The following is an 11338-nucleotide window of genomic DNA, read 5'->3' as shown; positions in this document are numbered from 1 at the left end:
TAATCCAATTCCCCGTATCATCTTTGAGACCATGGATTTTATTTCTTCTTCGTCGGGCCACCGTTGTCATATGGAAAAATTTGGTATTCCTGTCCCCATCCTTATTCCAATTGATCCTAGATTTTTGCATCCACATCATCTCTTCTTGATCAAGAATTTGTGCATATTCCTGCTGCAAATTAAATTCAAGGTCAGCCAGGAAAGGGTTGTCCTGTATACATAAGGAACTTTGGATACCAGCAATCCAAGCCTGCTAAAATATGAATATGGTTTGAATGAATTAGGTTTTTGTTGTTTATTCTTCTCCATAAGGAGGTATATATATGAGTTTACATGTGAGCTTTATAAGGAATAAGATACAGTAAAGAATTAGGAAAGTATCTCCTAATTATATAATGATTTATCAATGATATAAAAAATAGGAAAGTAAATCCCTTAATTAATCAAGGAAATAAATCTCCTTGATTAATTAAGAGACTCACGTCAACAGAGCCAACACCATTTTTTTCCGAATTCAAAGATGGCCAAAGACTTGGGAATTCCAAATTTTTAGCCGTGTGGGCAGTTCCCTAATTTTAATCAGTAGGTTCCCATGGTATTGGTTCCAAAAATCAGCTACAAAACGCTGGAAATCAGCATGCTTAAGTCACATTGTTTCAAATCTAAAAGGCTTAAGATGAGCTTGAGGTTGAGCACTTGGGTCTAGTTGAAGGAGAAGAGGACAATGATCAGATTTGGCCCTTGCCAGGTGAGTGATACAAGCTTCAGGAAAAATGAGTCGCCATTGGTGGTTGCAAAGACCTCTGTCATGTCTACTCAATACCAAACCCCCTACACCACGCATATTAGACCAAGTAAACTTGGCCCCATTATAGCCTAAATCAATAAGACTATTATTTTCCACCCATTCATACCACCAGCTCTAAAGGAACTCCGAGAGCTGCGCTTCTCATAGGCAAAGAGATATTCATTAAAATCCCCCATAATGAGCCAAGGAAATTGGTGAGTCGCTGCCACAGAGTCGAGGTGCTGCCAAAGAGCCTCACACTTAGTGTTACAAGGGCTGCCATAAACCATAGTGGAGAGCCAAACTTGACCAGAAGGTAGAGTGATCAGAGATGAGATGGCTTGGTCGAAAAGACTCACCACTTCCCACAGAACCCAAATACCCCAAGAGAAACCCACGGCATCCACCCTTTCATATCTTGGAAAACCCATATTTTGAAGGACTTTCAGAGAATTGGCACCACTTATTCTAACTTCAACCATAACACAAATACTTATATCATGGACCCTACAATGATCCTTAACTGCAGTCTGTAGAGCTTTTCTACCTGCACCTCTCTGCAGTTTTCTGAGCATGAATCCGCACAACCTTCTAGCTTTTCTGCATGTTACACATCAAGCAATTTAAGTAAGAATCTACTTTGAACACAAGTAGGAAAAAAAAAAACTATTCATGTTTGCACATCAGCGTTAATTCATCAGGGCTGAGGATTAATAACAACATAATCTCCACCCAAAAATAAAAAAGATGGACATTATCGACTGAGCCTGCACTTGACTCACAGAAAACACGATCATCAACATGACGATGAGTACTGCTTGCACAAAGCCTCCTGGAACCCTTTCCATCCATATTGCTCTTTATATCCCCTATTTCTTTCTTGAAATTTTGAGGTGCATGTGGAAGGTAAAACAATCCTAGAATTTATAGGCCTCAGTCTTAGACAAGAAAAGAAAAAGGGTGAAATTAATTTGTAGATCCTTGAGTAATAAGCTAGACCATGAATCCAATTCATGCATAACTTTTATTATGAACTACAGATCTTATTGCGAGAACAGATTGACATTTAATATACCAAGGTCTGCTTTAATTAATGGCATTTTCTGGTTCTATTTAGCATACGCTAAGCGTCCTCTCTTGACATATGTTGTGGACAAGAGAGAGCCTTCTTGTATGTTCTTCATGCAGATTTTGCTTTTAATACATTTGAGAGTTCTAATCTTAGTCTTTAAAACTTCTGGTTGAGACCCTTTGGATTTGAGGCTGGAATTTCCTAGAGTCCTGTCTAGCCTTCCGTCTTTTTCCTTGTATGGCAAGATTTCTATTATTTTCACCAAATTTATTCAGCACCAGTAAACAGCAGTCACCAACTAAATTTCTGGGAAGAACATAAAGGGTTTTATTACTGGTAATTTGCAGTTTACATATGTATTTTACTGAATCTACTATATGCACCAGTGTAATTTGTTAAAGAACACATATAACATTCAATTTCGATTGATCCTTACAACATGTTCCCTCATGGGATATACTACAAAACACACAAAGATAAGTTTTATTTGCAAATCATACAACAGTAAAAGCAGGAGCAGCAAGTTTTAAGTGAAATTAATTATTCCTTTAGTCTAATTACTTCGGAGAACACAGTACAAATCGCGCAGCATTCGATGTCTTTATTCCTTCAACCCTTCCTTCTAAGCTTGGAGGTCAACAGAATCCCAAGTATGAGAGCCATTCATTTTAACCACAATGGTTCCTTTGTCAAAACCAAATGCAACCCTGTAGGAGGCAAGGAAAGTTTATTTTGATAAATCTGCTGGTAAAACAATGCAATAAAACAAATCCTAACAAGCTAAGGGCAACAAATTGAGAGTCCTTTGCCACATTTACATGCCTGTATATCAAACGGTTACTCGAAAAATCATCCTCTCAGATACACATCTTGACCCACAAGAAAGAACAAAAAAGAAACTTACTTGTTTGATCCTTTCAACTGTCCAATGGCCCATACTCTTTCAAGACCATAGTTCAATTTGTTCTCTAGCCTGTGATACAACAAGAATCGTTTACAACATGAGTTTCGATCAAAGCGATGCAATAGCAAGAATTAAACAGAAAACTGAGTCAATTTAATTTGTAATGTAAGTAGTTTGGATCAGAAGTTACCTAAAAGTGGTTGCATTCCATATGTGAATGTTCCCATCCTCAGAAACTGTAATTATTATGGGAAGCTCAGCATGAACACATACAGCTGTTACATTGTGCTCATGACCTTCTAGAGTTTGCACACAACTTTTGGTTTCAATGTCCCATACCTGTTGCCAAAATAATTTACAAATAAAATTCAAATTAGTATGACACACATACGCATCATAATCGTACGCTGTACATATAGAGCTAAACAGAAAGCTGATAACCAGCATTTGGTCCCAAACCTTAGCAGTAAAGTCGTCAGAGCCACTCAATAGATATGGTTTATCCCCGCAACTGAAGTAATCGATGCAATTAACTCCTTTTGAGTGGCCATCTAAGGTAAACTCTGCTGTAGGAGAACCAATGTTCCATATCTACAATGAAACAGGACATTGTAAAAATTTAAGTGTCACAAAGGTCATGACACCAGAAATATTGCAGTTAAGTAATTTGCAACAAATTAACAGTGCCTTCAATACCTTAATGGTGCCATCAAGCGATGCACTAGCAAAAGTATTGGTGTCTTTCGGATTAAATGCCACTTGCATCACATAGTGCGAATGCCCCACGAAGATCTGAGTACATGACCAATCCTTCTCCCAATCCCAAAGCTTTATAACCTTGTCATCAGAACATGACAACAGATATGGTAGAGTGGGATGGACAGCAACACTCCTGATATAGTCTGTGTGTGCTTCATATTCTTTGATCTTTTCCATCGTATCATAGTTGTATATGCGAATGTACTTGTCATCAGCCGCAGTTACAATCCAGTTTTCGCGTGCTATGAACTTGGCTGACCTCACTGCAAACGAGAAAACAGATGTTAAATACAAAGTCATGACCTGTTGGCAACATCAAGAACAAATGAAAGAAAATCATGTACCTGGTGACTCAGTGACCTTGAAGGACTTCTCCATGGTCTGGACCAGTAAAATTAAGTTAGCCCCTTCCGGAAGATTTATTGAAAGCATGAAAATCCCGAATCGGATAATTAGGAGTTCGATATTAATGGCGAAAGTAACAATGGCTCACCTGTGACTGGTAGTTCCAGATACAAAGAGTTCCTGAATACAAACTTACTAGAATCCTGCATGGAAATCATTACATGATAAGAATATGAAAATCAAAGTTAGGAGATGCAGAAGGCATTACAGAATTGTCAAGAAGATAGAATATTACCATGGCTCAGTTGGATGTTGATCCACAGATTTAACCCTTTCTGAGTTTTGAGCAAATTCTTTCTGGTCCAGAAATTAATACAACAGCTTAGAATAAAAATTGAAACACGTCTTGTTTCCATAAAATTAAAATTAAAAAATATATATATGGGAATAGCCATACCTCAATAGTTAGTGAAAGAGGCTGCTTCCCATCAAATCATACAGAAACAAGCAACAAGTAAAAATTTGTCAGTTGCAAAATTGAAACAAAAATGTGTTAGTCCGATAATTTTCAGTATAAAAGGCATGCATAGTCTTACTCAATTCAAAATGATTTTTTTCTTTTCGAACGAGAGCCAGACTGGAATAAGCCTGAACAGTGAATTTTCCTTCTGTTCTTTTCCTATATATTAGACTAATAAATAGTTTCGACCAACATAGCTACAAATTGGGCAATGGTGAAGTGAACCCCATTTTGCAAATAGCCACATATTTTGTGATGTCGTAACCTTAGGGAAATCATACTTAAACATAGGGTGGTACGTAAATGTGATTTTCCTAATATATTTTTCATTACGAGGACATACGGGCTCAAGTATTCCCTCTCCATCAAAAAATAAAAAATAAACCTTAAGAGGAAAACTAATAACATGATGGAAGACAACATTAAGGTAGACAATTGAGCAAAAAACACGTACTAATAAATATAAGACTGATAAACTCACCATTTTTGGTGAATAGCAGGAAGAATATATAATGATTAATATGCAAAATTGGTTGTGATGACTTGAGCGATATTGAAGATGAGATATATGACCTCTTTTTATAGCATGGCATTCTGAAAGCTTAATTACCAGCTAAGGAAAATGCTGTTCATTTGTCAATGCTGAAGAATCAAGTCAAAGACCTCCCTATGTTGTCACCAAGTGTGTTAGATGCCGTCCGTTCATTTTATACATTATAATTGACGGTTCAGATCAAGTTTCAATGACCTTTCTTTGACCGTGTAACATATGGGTTGGCAAATCATCACAAAGCTTAGCTTTTGAAACTTCAACACGTCGAATAGAACTTCATGTCTTGAAAGCTGTTGCAAGCATCTTCCTTATATTTGTCATTATCATGATTCATGAGAAGTTGGGAGGAACCACCTTTTCTTGATAGTTATTGACAAAAACTGTTTACTAATCCGGACCGACTCTGAAAATTCAAAGGCCCGAGACACATCTCTAAGAGCATCTCCACCCACAAGGGCTAAGTTTAAGGCAAGGGCAAGTAAGGGCTGCCACTATTCACGTGAATAGTGTCAACCTTTGCATTTGTGGTTCCACCCATGAGGGCAAAGTCTAAGGCAATTACTATTCATTGTACTTTATTTCCTATTTTTTTTATACTTTAAACCATTAATTTTGATAAGCTTTTTAGATTATATTTTCGGTTGTCATGTGTCACTATTTATTATAAAATTTTCACTTAAAATTTAAGATAACATTTTTCGGATAAAATTTTCAAATAAAATTTTCGGATAAAATTTTCGGTTGCCACGTGTCCATATTTGTTATAAAATTCACATCCCACTCATCATACAATTGAAATATCTACTCACTCATCATACAATTATTTTTAATTATTAGGTATTTATAGGGAAAATATCCAGAATTTTTTGGTATTTTTTTTAAAAAAATTTGAATTTTTTTCGAATTTTTTTGCAATTTTTTAAGCCAAAAAAAGCAAGGCCGTCAGATTTCTGGAAAAAATTGCATCGAAGGGTCCGGGACGCGCCACGTGGCATATTCCTGTTGGAGCCTGTCGGAAGTGACGTCACACTGACGTCACCAAACTCGGGCTTCAGCCCAGGCAAGACTTGCCCTTGGGCTTGATCGGGCTCGTGGGACCCACCACGAAACAGAGCTGCGGGCCTTGCGCTGGAGCCATCTCGGGCTCGCCCAGGGGGCCTTTCCCCCGGTTTCCTATGCGCGCTGGACGTGCTCTAAAATGACACTTCAGAGTTCTCACAGCATTCGTGCATTTCACATGTGGAACAATGAAGTATTTAGGTTATGAGCTTGATAAACTGTAAAAAATATAAATAAATAAATAATAATAATAATTTACTTTGGGCAATTTTAACTTTTTTATTATCATATTATACACATATGCATGCACTTATGATATTGGGTTCCATATTAGTTATCTAAACCAAAAGAACTTCTAATAATGAATTTGAAATTGAGGTTTCTAAGTACAAATTAATTTTTTTCTTTTTACATTTAAATAATCATACTATGACAATAATTTTTTTTTCTTTTTTTTTTCTTTTCAAGGGTCTGTCACTCAAGATGTGCAAAAAAACTTTCTTGTAACAGGGATATCACTGTTTTGCTATTCCTGGCCAATAACACAAGGATACGTAGAAAAATTATCCTACGTGTCATTATGTTATAGCAAAAAATATTATTCCCGTTGCATGAGAGTTTCTCTCGAAGATGTGACTTCCATTCAGCCCGACCCAAATCAAATGATGAGTCCAAAGATCAAGTGGCTCATGGACAAACAAGACTGGGGTCAAATAAAATCAGGAAAAAGGGCTTCCCCAACGAATCTTATGGGCTAAAAGGCTTAGAACCGGGCTTGGGGAAGGGAATTTTGACAACCCAAAGCAATCATGACGTGTGGCCCCTTCACTCGTCTTCTCAACCTAAAACTCATTCATCTTCTTCACAAAAAAACCCTCAACGAAACCCTAGCCCTAACCCACACCACATTATTCTTACTTCCAAGGTCTCAATTACAATGAAGGTTTTTTTTTTCTTTACAAATCGATGCTCAAATAATTTTCTTCAATTGAGTTATGAGTTGCGGATTATAAATTTGAGTGAAGTAATTTTTTTATGGTATGCTACTGAGAAAAGTTGTAAAACATTTGAGTTATTAAGTGTATATATGTTATACCAATGTTGGAAGATGTCTCAAATTCATCTATCTCCTCCATCGTTTATCAAATCAATGGGTATGAATAGCATTTGGTGATTCACATATTTGCCAGAAGTCACTGCCCATGTATGTCTTTCAGATGGAAGAATATCCATGGAATCTTCGAAAGCACACAAAGAACTTAAACTCATTATGTCGAGTTCTTTCTCTAATTAAATACCAGAATTTAACTAATATTAATCCTTAAAAAGGTAAGGAAAGGGAGCACAGAGACAACTAAAGTGCTATTGCAATCATTATGAGAAACTTAGCACAATATATGAGTAAAGAGAAAGCAGCTGTGCTATGCACCTCTAATAAAAAGAAAGCTGCTGCTGCTTTGCACAAATATTAGATCTTACATTATAACCAATCCTCAAATACCTATGTCCCTACGTACTGTGATCCTAGGCCATGTTTCGTGGCTCAGATTGAATTGGACTATTTCAATTAAATTGGACAAGTGTCCTTACCGCTATTTGGCAAGCTTATAAATATTGAGACTGGACTTATTAAATTAGATAAAAATTCACCATATTATATCATGCAAGTCCCATCTAGAGGGGTGAGAGTCTGGCTTGGACCAACTCCAATTCAAGTCCAAACCAAGTCAATAAACGAGGCCTCTTGGAGATGCCGCAAAGATCTGGACTAAATGAGAGGCCTTCTGCGTTGGACCTAGGGAACCTAGAGCCAGATTGATCAGTAACTGAATCAGTTAACCAAAAGATGCCGAGTTTACCCGGGTGATAAGAATTTATCACCCCTAATGTCCCTAACAACTAGGGTTTCCATTATAATGATCACTTTTCAAAGTCCACGAGCATAACAAGAATATCCAACAACCAGAAAATCAACCTATATGTTTGTGTTTTCTTCCTTTTGTTGTAAGTACTTCCATCCTCCACCAATCCATGTAGTGTGTTACTCAATTGATTTCACGCAATAAACTGGTCTACATATAACAAAGTTTTGGTTACAAATATAGGAGCATAGGTTTTGAATCGGATTCTAGGGCTGTAGTGCCTTCACCACTATGATGTTTTATGGTAGGAAATGCACAAGCTCATATTGAACGCTTCAAGATCCACCAAATTGACACGGGGAAGTTGGGTGGTGGTGGACCAGCTGATGTACTATAAAGAACACATAAATTAAAACCAGTCGATCCACCCAAAGTATGATTAAAACCTTGAAAGAAGTGTTCTATGGAAGATCAAAATGGAATGGTATATTCCAAGAATAAACCCTTCCACTCACCGCCTCTTCTCGATGTACTCAATTGACCCCAAAAAAAAAAAAAAAAAAAGCCCCAAATTCAGCAATTGGAACAACCATTTTGATTGTGTTTTGCATTTGTATTGGCGCTCTGCTGATTTCATAATGCTATAAATGGAAAAGTTGGGAGGATCATTTTGGTTTTTTGGGTCATTATTGGAGAACTCAGTGAAGAGAATTCGGTTTCTGTCATTCACTGGAATACGTGTGCTCTAAACCAGTGGAATTTGTAGTGTTATGGCATTGCTGCAATATTGGATCCTGAATGACATTGACATATTCAACTGGCCACATTGAAAGTGCTTGGCATGGTGGAGCAAATTATAAACGTGTGGGGATCGCATTACGTTGCCCTAACGCAACATCTTTGATTGATGTTTTTTTTTTTTTTGCTGATATTTGCTTCTGTTGTTGATTGATGTTTGGTTTATCCGAATTAAAGTTCAGATAACAACCTAAGTTTAAATTATTTGAGAACTAGTGCTCTGATTATCATGTTAGACAACCATTAACCTCAAAAACTTATAAACTGCTTATTAGTTTTTAAAACAGCTTGAAAGCAGTGAAATGCTTGGAAGCTTGGGCAAATCTATTTTTATTATAGATTAAAAAGAACCAAACCGTGGACCTATTATAATCCTAACACGTGTGCAAAACCCAGTATGTGGAAGACTCTCTATATTACTGTAAGGATGCACGCACCTGCTACCAAATATACTAGACAGAACATATGGTCATTGGAAGTGCACAGATATCTTCTCATGGGGTTTGCCAATGGCTGTTTTACTGTTTCCGGCTTTTTGAAAAGCTTTTAAATTAATTAATACAATATTTTCTCTATGATCATTCATGTTTATCCGGTGGATTAGGTCTAGAACCTAATCATCAAATAGCAATAATGATCATATTGGGAAGACCCACACACTCTTTTTGGATAATCTGGTGGAGCTTTCTTTTCCTTTGGAAGGGCATGGCTTTATGTGCTGCACGAGGGTGGGTTTACTCTGTTTGACTCCAAACCAAAATGACACATGGAAGTTTCTTGGCAATGTCAAATTGACACTAAGCTCCCCAAAACTGCATATATGACCGGCTAGCACTTGTTACACAACCATTAGAGCCGAAACTGGGATATCAACTCACACTATTTAAAAATTTGAATTCCGATACTAAATTCTAAAAACTAATAAATCAACAACGTATATCAAGTTCGTAACAATTTTTACATACAACATGTTTGGTGCATTAATACATATATAGCAATGCAAAGTATAGCTAGCTATAATCACATTGCTTGGAAATCAAACTCCTCGAAAAACCTTTAGACATGACCAAAAAGTGTTGCCCGAATGTTGTGGCCTTGCTGCTCATTTGAATATATCCAAAGCAACTTGTCCTTCCTTGCTCTAGTAAAGTACCCACAAAAATCATCAATTATTTTTTTCTGAAAAAATTATAAAAAAAACGTAACCCCAAAAAAGAATCAGTTCCTGTATACATATATGAAGCAAGGGTACCGACGTGTGTTGCAACCAGGACCCTAGAAACTGACCCACAATTCAAGAACTCTGCTAGTGCTGGCTCACCATGTGTACCTATCAAATCTTTTCAAAGCTAAACAAAAAATAATATTCTCTTTTATCTAAAAGGGCAAAAAAACAACAGCAAAAACTGCCCAATATAAAGAGGGAAAATTGTGGTATAAACTGGTCCATCAATTGTGGTCACGATCACCAACAAGTACTCTTTTTAACAATGACATACCTTATTCTTACCAAACAAAAAAATAAAAATAAAGTTGACATATTCTATTGATGAGCTGAACTTTTAGAGTCCATTTATGAGAAGCAATCAAATGCATCTGCACATCGCCGCGTACAAGAAATATGGTTCTGTTCTGTCTTCTGTCCCTCCATGCTTCCATTATTTGTGAGGCAGGAAAAAGAATCGTAGCTAACTCACTCTATTATTGAGCATACGTCCGTCCAGAGGACTGCAAGTCAAAAATATTCTCTCTTGGGTTTGATCTAATAATATTAGTGGTTGAAGATATTATGTTGTGGGAAGGCCAATCACACCACGTTCAACAGCAGAAACTTTTGACTCCAAGAGGATTCTGCTATGTGAGGATCTTAGCTAGAAGAAGATGGGATTAGACAAGTACCATTCAGATCTATTGTTTTTTTCTTGCGGGTATAATGTGAGGAGTTGTTTCTCCTACAAGGACATGTTGTCATTTAAAACAAAAATAAAAATAATAACGATTATATTACGTGACATGTATATACTTTTCTCAATGTTGAAAGAGATTCTAAGTTTGAATTCCTTTCATAGCTACCCCACCTTCAATCGGACTAGAAGTTTCACTTGAGTAGTCACCTTCACCATAGGTCTATTCCATGTTGAACCACGTGCGCTCAAGCTGATATTGTTCCAAACTTAACGACTTTAGTCCAACCTATGGTGTGGGTTGTTGAAGAATATAAGTCTCACATCGGAAACTTGACTAAATAAAATACAATATATAATAAATGGTTCCACTACTAATATCACCGAGGCCTTTTATGATAAAACACCATATTTACTAGGCTTTGTAGGTGGTTAAGTTGAGGATAATATCGGTGTTGCTAGTAGTGGACCGCTAGCTCATCTCTTTGAAATTTAACATGAATCAGAGCAAATTAATTGACTGAGTTTGAATTACTGAGCCTTTACCCTTACACCTTACCCAACATGTCACATGATTACACACAATAGTCATTTCACCCTACAATAATCTCATAAGTCAAACCCTGCAATTTTTAAATACTCATTTATAGATTATCCGTACAAAGAATTAGCGAAATCGAAAATTGTTTATCATAATTTGATACCACATTGCAGAAGTGGACTTCACAATGTAGTCCCTACCTTTCTCAAAACTAGGGCATTTTCATTACGGAAT

At 36.7% G+C, this 11338-nt stretch overlaps 1 protein-coding gene across 1 annotated transcript; it reads right to left on the bottom strand.

The window, feature by feature from the left end:
• Window positions 2248–4952, bottom strand: LOC18784268 (coatomer subunit beta'-2). The gene is made up of 10 exons (XM_007215658.2): window positions 4869–4952; window positions 4325–4345; window positions 4163–4224; window positions 4016–4070; window positions 3867–3903; window positions 3460–3785; window positions 3223–3354; window positions 2954–3102; window positions 2764–2832; window positions 2248–2566 (listed from the first exon to the last, which is right to left on the bottom strand). Exons 1-10 carry the CDS (start codon window positions 4869–4871, stop codon window positions 2482–2484), a joined length of 939 nt encoding a protein of 312 aa, XP_007215720.1. The 5' UTR covers window positions 4872–4952; the 3' UTR covers window positions 2248–2481.

This window comes from Prunus persica, chromosome G3, assembly GCF_000346465.2.
Source record: "Prunus persica cultivar Lovell chromosome G3, Prunus_persica_NCBIv2, whole genome shotgun sequence".
Classification (NCBI taxonomy): Eukaryota; Viridiplantae; Streptophyta; class Magnoliopsida; order Rosales; family Rosaceae; genus Prunus; species Prunus persica.
Note: the sequence above shows the minus strand (reverse complement) of the source record. Positions and strands in the feature narration are given on the sequence as shown.

Bases quoted from the DNA above. Each gene is read 5' to 3' on its own strand.
- LOC18784268 (XM_007215658.2), bottom strand. The intron at 4,225-4,324 runs GTATGGCTATTC...TTTCTGGACCAG, and splicing joins CTCTTTCACTAACTATTGAG to AAAGAATTTGCTCAAAACTC. The intron at 3,103-3,222 runs GTTTGGGACCAA...TTTTGGCAACAG, and splicing joins CTGACGACTTTACTGCTAAG to GTATGGGACATTGAAACCAA.